Source organism: Esox lucius, chromosome 3, assembly GCF_011004845.1.
Source record: "Esox lucius isolate fEsoLuc1 chromosome 3, fEsoLuc1.pri, whole genome shotgun sequence".
Lineage (NCBI taxonomy): Eukaryota > Metazoa > Chordata > Actinopteri > Esociformes > Esocidae > Esox > Esox lucius.
The window spans coordinates 10873009-10885626 of NC_047571.1; the positions used below are offsets into that span (position 1 = coordinate 10873009).

General features: G+C 42.1%; 1 protein-coding gene across 5 annotated transcripts in view; it reads left to right on the plus strand.

Moving 5' to 3' along the window:
* tnr (tenascin R (restrictin, janusin)) overlaps positions 1–12618 on the plus strand; it is a 132242-nt gene that overhangs the window by 100559 nt on the left and 19065 nt on the right. For all 5 annotated transcript variants that reach the window (XM_010891322.4, XM_010891321.4, XM_010891325.4 and 2 more), the window contains 4 exons: positions 964–1083; positions 1245–1388; positions 11559–11678; positions 12349–12492. In XM_010891322.4, the coding sequence (XP_010889624.2) occupies positions 964–1083; positions 1245–1388; positions 11559–11678; positions 12349–12492 (528 nt within the window). The remainder of the gene's footprint in view (positions 1–963; positions 1084–1244; positions 1389–11558; positions 11679–12348; positions 12493–12618) is intronic.

Here is a 12618-nt window from a genome sequence, read left to right on the forward strand (position 1 = left end):
TCTTTGTAATTCTATTAAAATGTTACTACTACTATGGTGCATATTCTACACAGTGGATATATCAATGTTAAACAGATACATTGCACATTTTCTGAGTACGTTTGTTTTCAAGTGCCTCTCCCATATATGAGAGTCATAAAATACTGCACTGTTTTGAATGGTCTTGTTAATACACGTTTAGCAATTTTACAGCAATGGCACTTACAGCTAAGTCTACCATTATGAACACCGAAGCTTAAGTAAATCATACAGAAACTTGGACATGGTCATGTAAATCTGTATTTATTAGTTTTTAGTTCCAACCATTTTAACCCAAAGTTAGTATCTGTGATATCTTTGGGGGAGAAGAGATTAGCACATTTCTATGTAGTTCCGGCTGTCAACGACCACCAGAAACCACAAAGATGTTAGTGTTTCCTAGAATTTGCAATATGTAACTTGTTCTTAGCTCACGTCAGGCCTGTGCACAGACCTTTCAAGGGGCATGGGCCAAAATGACAGAGAAGGGCTCGTTCTCTGATCGAGTTACATGTGCTGCGCAGACTGACGACACATGCCTGTCTGAGTGAATGATGCGTGTCAAACAGATGGAATGTGAATAGCAAATAGTGCTAGATTCGGATGAGTCCCTCAGACATTGCTAGCAAAAAAAACAAAATAAGAAAGTCTCTAACACAAACATGCACTGAGCTACTATAACAAAGTGATGATGTTTAACAGTTTCCAAACTACTTTGTTTCTCTCTGCTAATTAACAGTTTCAATTATTTAAATGTTGTTGGATTACGAGGTAGGTTACTGTTACAACAACGCTGAAGGACAATGTCCATTCAGACCATGGCCACCTAGAAAATGTGTGCAAGTGGACCTACTCCATAATAATACAAGTACCCTTGATACAATGTGTCTCAATAGCAAGGGCATCCGTTGTTCATTCTTAACATGTGGTATTATTCTCCTGTAGGAATGGACCCACCTAAAGAGATGACAATGTCATATGTCACTGAAGACTCTGTAACCATATCATGGTCGAGACCTTTTGCACCTTTTGACTACTACAAGATGTCCTATCAATCTGCAAGAGGTAGGTTAAGGCTACTGGCATCTCTTTATGGAAAAGCTGAAAAGTGTGATTCCATCGTTTGGCATTGAAAGACACAGTTCAATGTTACTTTGAAGAAAGACTGCACAACTGGCCCATGAAATAAACATATGTCTAATGTATGTTTCGTTCATGTTGTTCAGGGCGAGTAGACAGCGTGGTGATTGACAATGATGTCACCAATTACACCTTATCCAGTCTGCACCCGGCGACGGAGTATGAGATCAGCCTGAATGCCGTGAGGGGCAGCCAGGAGAGCCAGTCAATCACAACCAGTGTCTTCACAGGTCTGACATCTGAACCCTTATGGTACCTAAATGTCTCAGCCACAGCAGTGCCACAACAAGACTACGGTGGATATTAAAATGTTTCCAGCTCTCAGCTGCTTTGCCAGACATGGCGAAGTAAGCATTCAGACAAATTTCATTTTGAAGAAATAGTCATTTGAATGGTGTCATGTACAATTACTGCACAATATGTTTAGTCACTATTTAGAATGTATTTTGAAAATGTATGTGAATGTGTAGTATTTTATTATTTATTTGATATAAGGAACAGCGTGGCGTTCCATTCAGGTCTACTTTATTCACAACACACCAACATATGGCCTTCTGCTCATCAACCCTCCCTCTCTGATTTCTCTTTCCTCCATCTCCCCGCTCCCTCCCTATCTTTCGTTTTCAACACCCTCTCCCTCCACTTCCCTCCTTCACCCACTCCCTTTCAATAGCCCCTCCTTCGTGCTCCACTCATATCTCTATACTCATCCCCATTTTCTTTCCCCTCGTACTGTCTTCCTTTCACCTCATCCCTCGTCCTCCCAACTCCCTCCTGCTACCGACTGGATATGACGCCGACAGTCTGTTGACTCTCCCAGTCGTTCCCTCTATTTCTGTCTCTTCCCTTCCTCCTGTCTCTCCCACTCCCTCCTTCATTCTCTCCCTCCCGTATATTACCCAGACTCCCTCTCCTCTCTCTCTCCCACATCCACAGACAGGATATGGACGTGTAGCTCTGTATAAAGGGCATTGACACATAAGTCAATACATTGCAGTAAGTAAAGAACGTATGTGAGGTTTAGACAGACAGACAGGCCAGGTTGCGCCAGGACAAACAGGTAGGCAGAGTAACTTTGCCAATAGATGGATGGATGGATGGATAGATAAAGTAATTGATTCAGACAGGGACAAGGAAACAGACCTACAAACAGACCAGACACACATGTCCACTGACAGAAAGACAGACATATTCACTCACAGTCAGATCAGAGAGGCATGCAGACAGACATACAGAATTTAGCCAGGTTGGATTGAGGTTGAACGAGTAGTGGACATGAACTACGTGAAAGAAACTATGTGACAGAAATTAAGACCTGACCTGGGGCCCAACCTAGAGTGAATATGATTGTGAGTGGCCTGATCAGCAGAGCAGATGCTAGAAAAACAGCCCATAAATGCGATAGTCCCACAGACGCTCCCGATGAACGGCAGCCTACATCTGACCATGTCGAAATAGTTCTTCACTGTGAAAACGTGTTATCAGAGAACAAAGCCCCTCCTAATACAGAAAATAATTACAGCCTTTATTTATCCCACATGACCCTGTGGGACCGTGATTAAATGAGCTGTATGTCCTTCCACTCCATTCCACTTGACCTTTTAGGGATGCAGCTTCCTGTGGCCACATGAACAGGTTATATTAATCCTCTTCATTGTCCTTCTGCATTTATAAAAAAAAAAAACTGTCTTCCACCCTCTGTATAATGGTTAATTGTTCATTTAAATACTTGAGAAAACCAAAGGCAATGTTAGTTTTCACATGAGTTATTAACACTAAAACCACCAGGCCTTTCAGAATCCCAGTATGCGGTAGAGATAACTCTGTTTAGCGTCATTACGCTAATCGTCCCTATTAGCATGAACATTCTCCTCTGCAGCATCCAGCCAGCCACAGCATCAGTTAATCTTCTGTGTTATCAAACTAAATAGAATATTTGAAATATATTTTGGGGGGTAACCTTATGGATTTGTTTGTCCTGAAGAATACAAGACTATGATTGTATTAAAGGTTTCTACGAACACAGTTATTTCTACGAACACAGACCATACCATTTTCATTAGTAAATTGGGCTGTAAGAATCTACAGAATCAAAATAGAATACAGGTACATTCTTGACAGATGAATCTATAAGAATCTATTTTGGTTACATTTTGATCGTATTTTGATGTACGTATATACGTACATCAAAGGATGTCCGTATATACGCCTAAAAGCACAGATGCTTGAGAAACACAACATAAACAATTGCAAAGGAAGAATAAAAAAAGAAAATAGCCTATTCATAGACACAAAATCCCCAGATCCAAGGATATGTAGCCTATTGCAATGTTCTACAAAGACATAGGCTTGGGCACGTGGAAACACATCCTTCTCTTAAACTAAAATCATTACGGTGTATCATTCCATGTTTTTTATTTGTAAATTCGATTAACAGCAAATACAGTCCAGTTACCTACTTTGGCCCTGTAGAAAATAAAACAGGTTGTCGTCCGAGGTGCCCATGTATTATTTTGCGCTCATGAGTAATTTGCTTAAGGCCTAAATGTAAACTACTTCAAAGGAGGATTTACAGTAGCCTACATTACAAAACGGATAATTTTTTAAAATGAAATATATCCAATGGTATTAGAGTCTTTGGGCTATGATTGCCTTTGCATTTAAGGATGAAGCCATATTGTATGTTCAATCTTTAGCCTTCTGGCCCACAGTCAGCATACAGCTTCAGGGGTTTGTGTGAGCAAACCTGGCAAAAAATTAGTTTGCCCTGTTCCATGTGCACTTGCCGAATTAACACTGTCTTCTTGCCGGTTGGGAGTCGGGAGTGGCTGCAGAAGAGGAGGAGCGGGAGTGATAGTAGTGTGTCACAATCTCAGTTTTTTCTTGGGTCGGTTGCTGATGGCGACAACTGGATGCATGTTGCTGCGTAAACTCTTCTTACGTCTGTACACCGCGAGCACAGCTCTCCCACTCTCCATCAGCTCCGTTGATGTGTTGTTTTGCGCGCACGGGAGCAGCAACGTATCTGTTTGTTCATGCTTCCCAGGAGGCTTGCTGTCTTCGCCGTCAACGTGTCTGCCAGGGATGTAAAAAAGGAAAGTTGTCCGTGGTCACATTTCTGCCATTGCCTGTGTAAGTCTCGTAACAACAGTCTCCTAACAGTCATTCGCCTGCTGTCCTGGTTTCATCCTTCTTCAGGCATGGAATGCCATTGAGCATGTACTTTGCGTCGACATTGGCAGCTAACCAACATTTTATCCCAAACTTGTCCGGTTTGTTGGCCATAAATGTAGCCTACTAGAAAAGCACTATATAAATAGTTATTATTCTTAAATCTTCACAAAATATTTCCAGGTGTCTGAGACTGCAGCAAACTGTTTCCAAGCGTAGTCTTCATGTGCACATGTCATCAAAACGCAGTTGTCTCATAGTCTCTCTGAAGCGGTTGCGTGACAGCCACGTCCATGATCTTTTCACCGTTCAGTATGCGCCCCAGACTTATAAGAACGTGATGCTTTGAGTTTATCAACCAGCATGTCCCATGTACTCTCTTCTTTTCTGTGCATACAGGAAACAGTGCAATCTCTGATGTGTTGCAACATCTTCATGTAACATAAACAAAGAAAACTATCGAGTGCGCTGCCAATGTGTCTCTTGGCCTGGGTTGTTGGGCATGCGCTCTCGATGAGGATATTCTGCAAAGGCAGTCTTCCTGGTGTGCTCTCATCGCTTTTTTCTACCCTCCCTCACAGACTCTTGTCTCAGTGGCACTTGGGGTCACCATTGGCTAGGTTGTCGTTTTCCATCAACGAAGCTCAGCCACTGGAGGTGGCAGCTCAAATGAGGAAGACCTGACATCGGTCACATATCAATTTCGGGATATATTTCTGATACTCCATCTGAGTCCATCTCATCTAAATTTTGTAGAATCTGCAATGCTGTCAGCATGGCCATTGGGTTCAGTTTGCCATGGTGAACTACTTGTTGTAAATTGTATTCAGTATCTGAATTGCCAACATGGTCTCATTGGAATATGTAAACTATTATACATAAATCTATGACACCCGATTTTGTATGATGAGTTATGTTACATTACATTACAATGGGCTACCAAAAAATGTAATATGAACGGTATTAAAACGTATCATATATTACGAAAGCTAGACAAATGTACCATATGTTACAAACGCTACAAAAACATATGATATGTTACAAACGCTACTAAAATGTATCATATATTATGAATTTACACAAAATAAAGCCAAGCCGTGTCTCGATCTGGCGACGTTCAGCTCTGCAGACATCCTACCCACTACTCCATACAGGGACAATGGATTTCGGAGGATGAGTAATGGCCTTAACCAAGTTTGCGACAATATTTAATAAATGCATTTTAACGTTACAGTTAATGTTAGGTTTCACAGCATCAGGTATTAGGTATCACATGTTTGCGTTAAGGCTAGGTATCACAGCACTGGGGTTAAGGTTAAGGTTATGGTTTGAGTTATGGTTAGAAAAAAAGATCAATTGCAACATATTGTAGCAACTTTGGTAACCTTGGTAACACCACTACTTGCTGCCCCTAACTGCATGTCCCTATTGGAACCGTGGCTAGTGCACCCATCTGTGGAGCTGACGGACGCGGATTTGAAACACAGCCTGCTGATTGCAAATTTTTTTCTGGATTCAGTGAGGTGTGATTAGCATCTGGGTATTGATTAGCGCATGCCTGGGAACCAATGGCAAGTAGCGTATGATTTAGGTAGGAATACCTATTTTATAAAATAAGTTAATATAATTACATTAACTAACTCAAACGCCAATTGGCTAAGGAATATGTGGTTCCTAGTGTTAAACTTAGAAATTCAGCTTCCTTCTATCACAGGAAGTGACTTAATTGGGAGTCGTAGGGGCGATCAGAAGGTGTTACGGTTAACAAAGTTTAATCTTTGCAAATTTTACCTGAATGGGGGACTGTCATGACCCAGAATAATCCATATAAATTACATTGACCTAAAACTATTTTTGTCCTCCATTGCACAGAATGGTTTTGGCAGCTAAGGAAACTAACAGCTTAGAATTAATTAAGATGAGTATATCAGTCAACATTTTGGCTTACAATTATCTGTCTGTCTCTCTGCCTGCCAATGAAAATGTCTGGGAAGAAGTCTGTCTGTCTGCCTGTCTCTCTGCCTGTCTCTCTGCCTGTCTCTCTGTGAGTGGATAGGTCTGTCTTTTAGCCTGTCAGTGAATATTTCTCTCTCAGTAGGTGCAGACTGCCTGCCAGGCTCACCAATTGTCCTACTACTGCTTAATCACTTTCTTGCCTTGAATTTATTGCACTGACTTATGCATTGACACCCCAGACGCATATCTAGCATCAATATCCTATCTGTGGAGGTTGGAGAGAGGAAGGGAAGAGCAATTAAATGGGGCAGTGAGAAAAATACTGCAAGTAAAGGGAAGGATATACTAGGTGATGCTAATCTTCCTTCATTGAAGGCAATGTATTCACTTAGCCATCATCTTCACTACAAATTTCTACTGCGTACCAGTTGATGTTTTTCAGCTGATACCAGGCTTAATATGCAGCCCACCGTTTACATTAGTTTCTCATTAAGAGGACTAGGTGCCTTGGTACATTTAAATAGACTTCAGTTTTAAAAAAGCCCTGATCTAGTCTGAAGAAACCGGCAGGTCTCCAATGGTGAAATGTTGCTCTATAGCTGTGGAGGATGACAGGACTTGTAGTTCCGTTACTGAACAGCAACTCTGCTCACTGTTGGGTCTGGTTGACTGTGTGTATTCCTGAATTTATTTGTTGGGGAAAAAATGGATGATGAAGTAATTCTCAATTTTCTTTGTTTGGTACATGCAGCCGTGAATGTTGTTCCATAAAACCAAAAAGTGTGTCCAATCCACTTTCCTTGGAGGGCGGGGCGGGGGTCACTGTGTGGGAAATGTCATGCTGTGCTGGGTGTCTCTGTGGCGGTTTCATTGATCTCTGCAGTAAGGATATCCTTTTAGGTGGCATCACATCGTGCCAGTTTCTAGAGTGGATACAAGACTGAGACATTCGGGTACGGCTTCTTCTGCTCGTAAACAGTCAGGCGCTTGTCAACTGCTTCTTTCAGGTTTTTGATAAGGTTTCCATTGTACCCGGTAGAGAAAATGACGAGACGTTCAGTCAGTCTTCTGATGCATGAAATTATGTAGCTGGCTGTGAAACCTGGCTGAGTGAGTAACAAGCTTCCTGACTGGGTATTCCTGGGGTGCGTATCAGTAGTCTGAGTTGGCTTCATCTCCTGGTCTCTTTACTGCCATTAGATACACAGCTCTGTCTATACATTTGAGTGGTAACATTTCAACAGCTCCATCCTGAAGTGTTTACCAACACCATGGTGGGTGGTTGCCTCTTTGTAGTTACTTGATTCATTGATTGAACATTTGTTTACTAATACAGTGGGGGGAACAAGTATGTGATACACTGCCGATTTTGCAGGTTTTCCCACTTACAAAGCATGTAGAAGTCTGTCATTTTTATCATAGGTACACTTCAACTGTGAGAGACGGAATCTAAAACAAAAATCCAGAAAATCCCATTGTATGATTTTTAAGTAATTACTTTGCATTTTATTGCATGACATAAGTATTTGATACATCAGAAAAGCAGAACTTAATATTTGGAACAGAAACCTTTGTTTGCAATTACAGAGATCATATGTTTCCTGTAGTTCTTAACCAGGTTTCCACACACTGCAGCAGAGATTTTGGCCCACTCCTCCATACAGACCTTCTCCAGATCCTTCAGGTTTCGGGGCTGTCGCTGGGCAATACGGACTTTCAGCTCCCTCCAAAGATTTTCTATTGGGTTCAGGTCTGGGGACTGGCTAGGCCACTCCAGGACCTTGAAATGCTTCTTACGGAGCCACTCCTTAGTTGCCCTGGCTGTGTGTTTCGGGTCATTGTCATGCTGGAAGACCCAGCCACAACCCATCTTCAATGCTTTTACTGAGGGAAAGAGGTTGTTGGCCAAGATCTCGCTATACATGGCCCCATCCATCCTCCCCTCAATACGGTGCAGTCGTCCTGTCCCCTTTGCAGAAAAGCATCCCCAAAGAATGATTCCACATCCATGCTTCACGGTTGGGATGGTGTTCTTGGGGTTGTACTCATCCTTCTTCTTCCTCCAAACACGGCGAGTGGAGTTTAGACCAAAAAGCTCTATTATAAAAAATATTTGCTAGCAAGGTATAAAGCCAATAGTCAACACCAAACCAGAAACTAACACACTGCTAATTTAAAGTACATGCATGAATGGGTTTTGCAGACAAGCCGGCTTGTTGCCTTAACTTATAGACTGTGGTAAACCATTACAGACCTTTTTAATTTTTTTACTCTTCTTTACCAGGTTAGTTGACTGACAAAACCTTCAGATTTACACCAACAACCCAGCAGCAATTAGAGTTAAAGGCTTTGCTCAGGGAAATAATGACAGATTTTTCAACTTGCCGGTTTGGAGGCTTAATCTTTCGAGGCTACCTGCTGCCTCATTCCCATCTACAGCAATGGCTATAAAATGTGAATGCTGACAAGAATGGGATTAACATTAGTCTGTATGAAAGTGGAATATATAAACATTGCCCAATTATTTTTCAGGAAAATACTGCAAATCTTATGTGAAAATATCCTATGTGTCTTAACCTCTTGCACAACATCCAAACCACAAACAATGCAATACTGTTCTCCTATCTTTTCCAAGCTAGTCATTTTTCCCTTGACTGAAAGGTGCTCTTCCAATGCAGATAGTTCACAAGACAATAGCTTGAGTTCTTATTATTTGTTTGCTTTTCATAATGTCTGAGGTGGTGTCAGGATTTTTCTATTTCAGAGAGAAATGTAGCATTCTTTCTTTTCAGTACATTTTATTCCTACTGTACTACCAGTTTTGTGGATCTCTTATTGCCAGCTGCACACATTGTGATTGGACAAAGACATAGAGAGAGTCAAATAGGACTGGCTTCCTGGTAGGCTGCTGTGGAGTATCTTATAATTGGTAGCTTCCTTTGTCCCTATGGGTCTCAACTTCTACTCTGTCAGCCAGCCAGCGAGCCATTCTGCCTGTCGGTCAGTCGGTCGGTCAGTCAGTCAGTCAAACAACCCTCTCCAGCACCGCAGCATTGAGCTGTGTGAGATATCAGTAAATCTTCACTGTTGGTGAAACCCCAGAGAGATCTGTATGGGTTGTGGCAGTGTAGTGAACTCCACTAACCTGGGCTTAACCAGCTCAACGCTGCATGCATATTCCTCCGGCCTGGCACAAGGATTGCACCATTGCATACTGAAGAGCCAGTCAGACATTTTCTCCAAAACCAGCCCGTTCATGACTGCAAAGAGACAAGGAAGAGAAGAGAGAAACAGTCAGAGAAAGATAGGGAAATGAGACAGAGAGGGAGATGGATGGAAAGCGAGACAGAAAGAGTGCAATTTGAGTGTTGGACTTCTCCGCTTGTGCTTCTCTCCCCCCTTCAAAGCAGTGCTTTCTGTGTTTTGACATGCCCCGTCTTATCATAATGAAGCACAGCTAAGGGGAGAACATTGTGATAGCTCCAAAGGATCGCCTGGAAACAGAAAATGCCAGAGCGGCAGGACAAAAATTGAAATTGCATTTAATTATAAAGTATTTTTATTTGTTTCCGCTGGAATTGAATGCAAATGCCATTTTACTGCACACGCATCTACATAAAGCCTCAATCAAAGAGATAACAGCCTTCTTTTTTTATCCAGGATTAAAGTTTCATTTCCCAAAAACACCACTAGTTACAGATTTTACTTGACTAACAGTTTATTGGCAATTGATATCAACCATTCTGCTCGTGCAGTAGCTATGATAAATCTCAGGCTATCTTTCACCTAGCCCTGTAACAGAGCCCTGCAGGACAAATGGCAATGCTCATTAAAACCGGGTCATAGACCGAGGAATATCATTCCACTGCGGTGTGGTTATCAAGCGGTAGATAAAGTGCGTTATGGAGAGAGGAGCTCGCTCTGCCTAATGGAGTGCGGAGGAGTCTCACAGTTCATATGAGGGACTCAGATCAAATTGGCTTAAAAGCCGAGAATGTCAGATGACAAGCTCCGCCCTGAATGGAGTTGAGCTGGTGCTCTATGAGCCGGCCAGAACCACAAACACAGGCAGCTTGTTAAGATCCTTAGCACTCAGGGAGAGTTTGCATGCATTTGCCGGAGAGACCAGCCGGCTGGGCCGTTACTGTTGTCAGGCACAAAGGCGCTCGTGGCAATTCCAACAGGATGAGTGCCCAGGATTCACTGGACCCCAGTCAAATGTCCAGCTAACGGATGTCTGGGGCGGAGACAGGCTGTGTCTCTGCAGATTCTTGAGTGTTTTTCCTCCATTGCCTTGATAGCTGATCAGCATATTGTCTCCAGTCGCTAACAAGTGGGTAACACTTCAGTCTGTAATGAATCTACGCGAGGAATTCATAATGCTTCATAACCCATGTATACCACATGTATAAGTAGGACACCAAGGCATGCTATTTATCTAATGTACTGCTTGTTTGTGTGGTATAAAGGGATGAGAAAAAAGTGCCTATGTTACCCTTCAGCTGAAGTACGGGTCAAAGTGCTGTGGTCTGATTGGGGCATGTAGTTATCCATATCATAACTAGATAGAGATGAATGATTACATCATTACATATTCACAGTGATGAAGAAGTTCCGGCTTATTCAGTATAATCTAATTACATTTTATTTCATTTCAAATTGGCAGATTTAATTGGATTGGATTTAATATGTTTGTAATTAAAGTAATGACCGTAATCAAGCCCCCTCTATTCATGATTTGAGAAGTGAGCCGGAGTGATTGTAATTCCTAGATATAATCTTAGTTATTTCCCAGCCATGAGGGTAAGGTGTGTTAACGGTTGGTTTATTTCAATTCTTTGGATGCAAGCTGTTTTCTTCTGTATTCTCAAGAGATTTTCTTTAGAGCCAGAACTCATCTGAAAGAAATTGAGACATATTGAGTTAAGATACAATTACATTCATACCCTCTCCCTTGTTTTTTTGTGTTTTTTTTTGGCGGTACACAGAGCCTGAAATAAAAGCTTTTTAAAAAACGATTCTTCTATGTACCGTACAGACCCTTTAACTGTATAATATCCCTTTGATGTATGTTAACTAGCAGAAATTGTGATCTCACTGAAGAAATTAGTCGTTAAAAATTAGCCTCAATCCGTGGAAAGTGTACAGCCCCATGGTGGTCTGTAATGAGAACTGACAGTAGAAGGAAAATAATGGGCAGAGTTGTGTGCACCACTCAGGGCACTATATTGTATTAATCCCTCTCATTCTTCCTCCCCCTCTCCTTGATACAGCAATGGACATGCCAATGGAGCTGACAGCCCTAAACATTACCCCACAAGAAGCTCTGCTGCGGTGGATACCTCCTCTGTCCAACGTTGACAACTATGTGCTGACCCTCACCTGCAACCAGAGTTGGTAGAAATATTGTCTTCCCGCAGCTGCTGAATCTCCTTGACCCCTAAAGAGACTAGCTGCACTGGAATCCTGCCAAGTCCACTCAGAGAGAAAGTCTAGTTCCTTTTTCCAAATGGCACCCGGTCCCCACAGGGATCTGGTCAGAAGTCCTGTCCTACATAGGGAAAAGGGTGCCACTTTAGAACTCGGTTTAGGGCAGCTACTTGAAAATCAGCTCAGACTTCGGCCTGCTTGTCGATGCAGCTTTCATCAGTATGGCCACAAATTATGGTTCTTCAGCAAGCTCTTGCCAATGTGCTCTATTGACTGGTGTGTTCATTAAGTGTCTTTTCTAATTTACTCAGCCAGGCAATGAAATCATGGCTGAACATTTTGTTAACCTATTAGTTTTCAGCAACAACACACAGCCTGTTATTGGCAAGAAGTTACATAGTAAGCTATTCATTAAGCAGGCAATTTAACCGGAGAACAAACCGAGATTATCTAAATTAGTCGTGCAAATGTCCTACGTATCATGAATTTGAGCTAACTGGATTCATGCAACATGTAATTAAACTGGAACCATGTGACACCCTTCGGAATCAAGTGTTCCATGTGGTCAGGGAAGCCAGGTCTGCATTCCCCATGTATTATCAAATACTCTATACATCCAATCTTTTGCTGTAGTGACGGCCAATACTTTCCTGGTGGACGGCGTGGAACGGGAGCACCAGCTGGTGAAGCTGATGCCAAGCACCACCTATTCTGTAGCGCTATATGCCACCAAGGGACCTCTAACCAGCGGAACAGTCATCGCAAACTTTGCTACACGTATGTTTTATGTTTTTTTTTACCTTCTTAGCTGCCACACGCCTGTTCAGAAGGAGCCCGCACAAACCATTAAGTGCAATCAAGCAACATTGACCAGTTCAGGAAGCAGTAGACAAAGACTGCTCA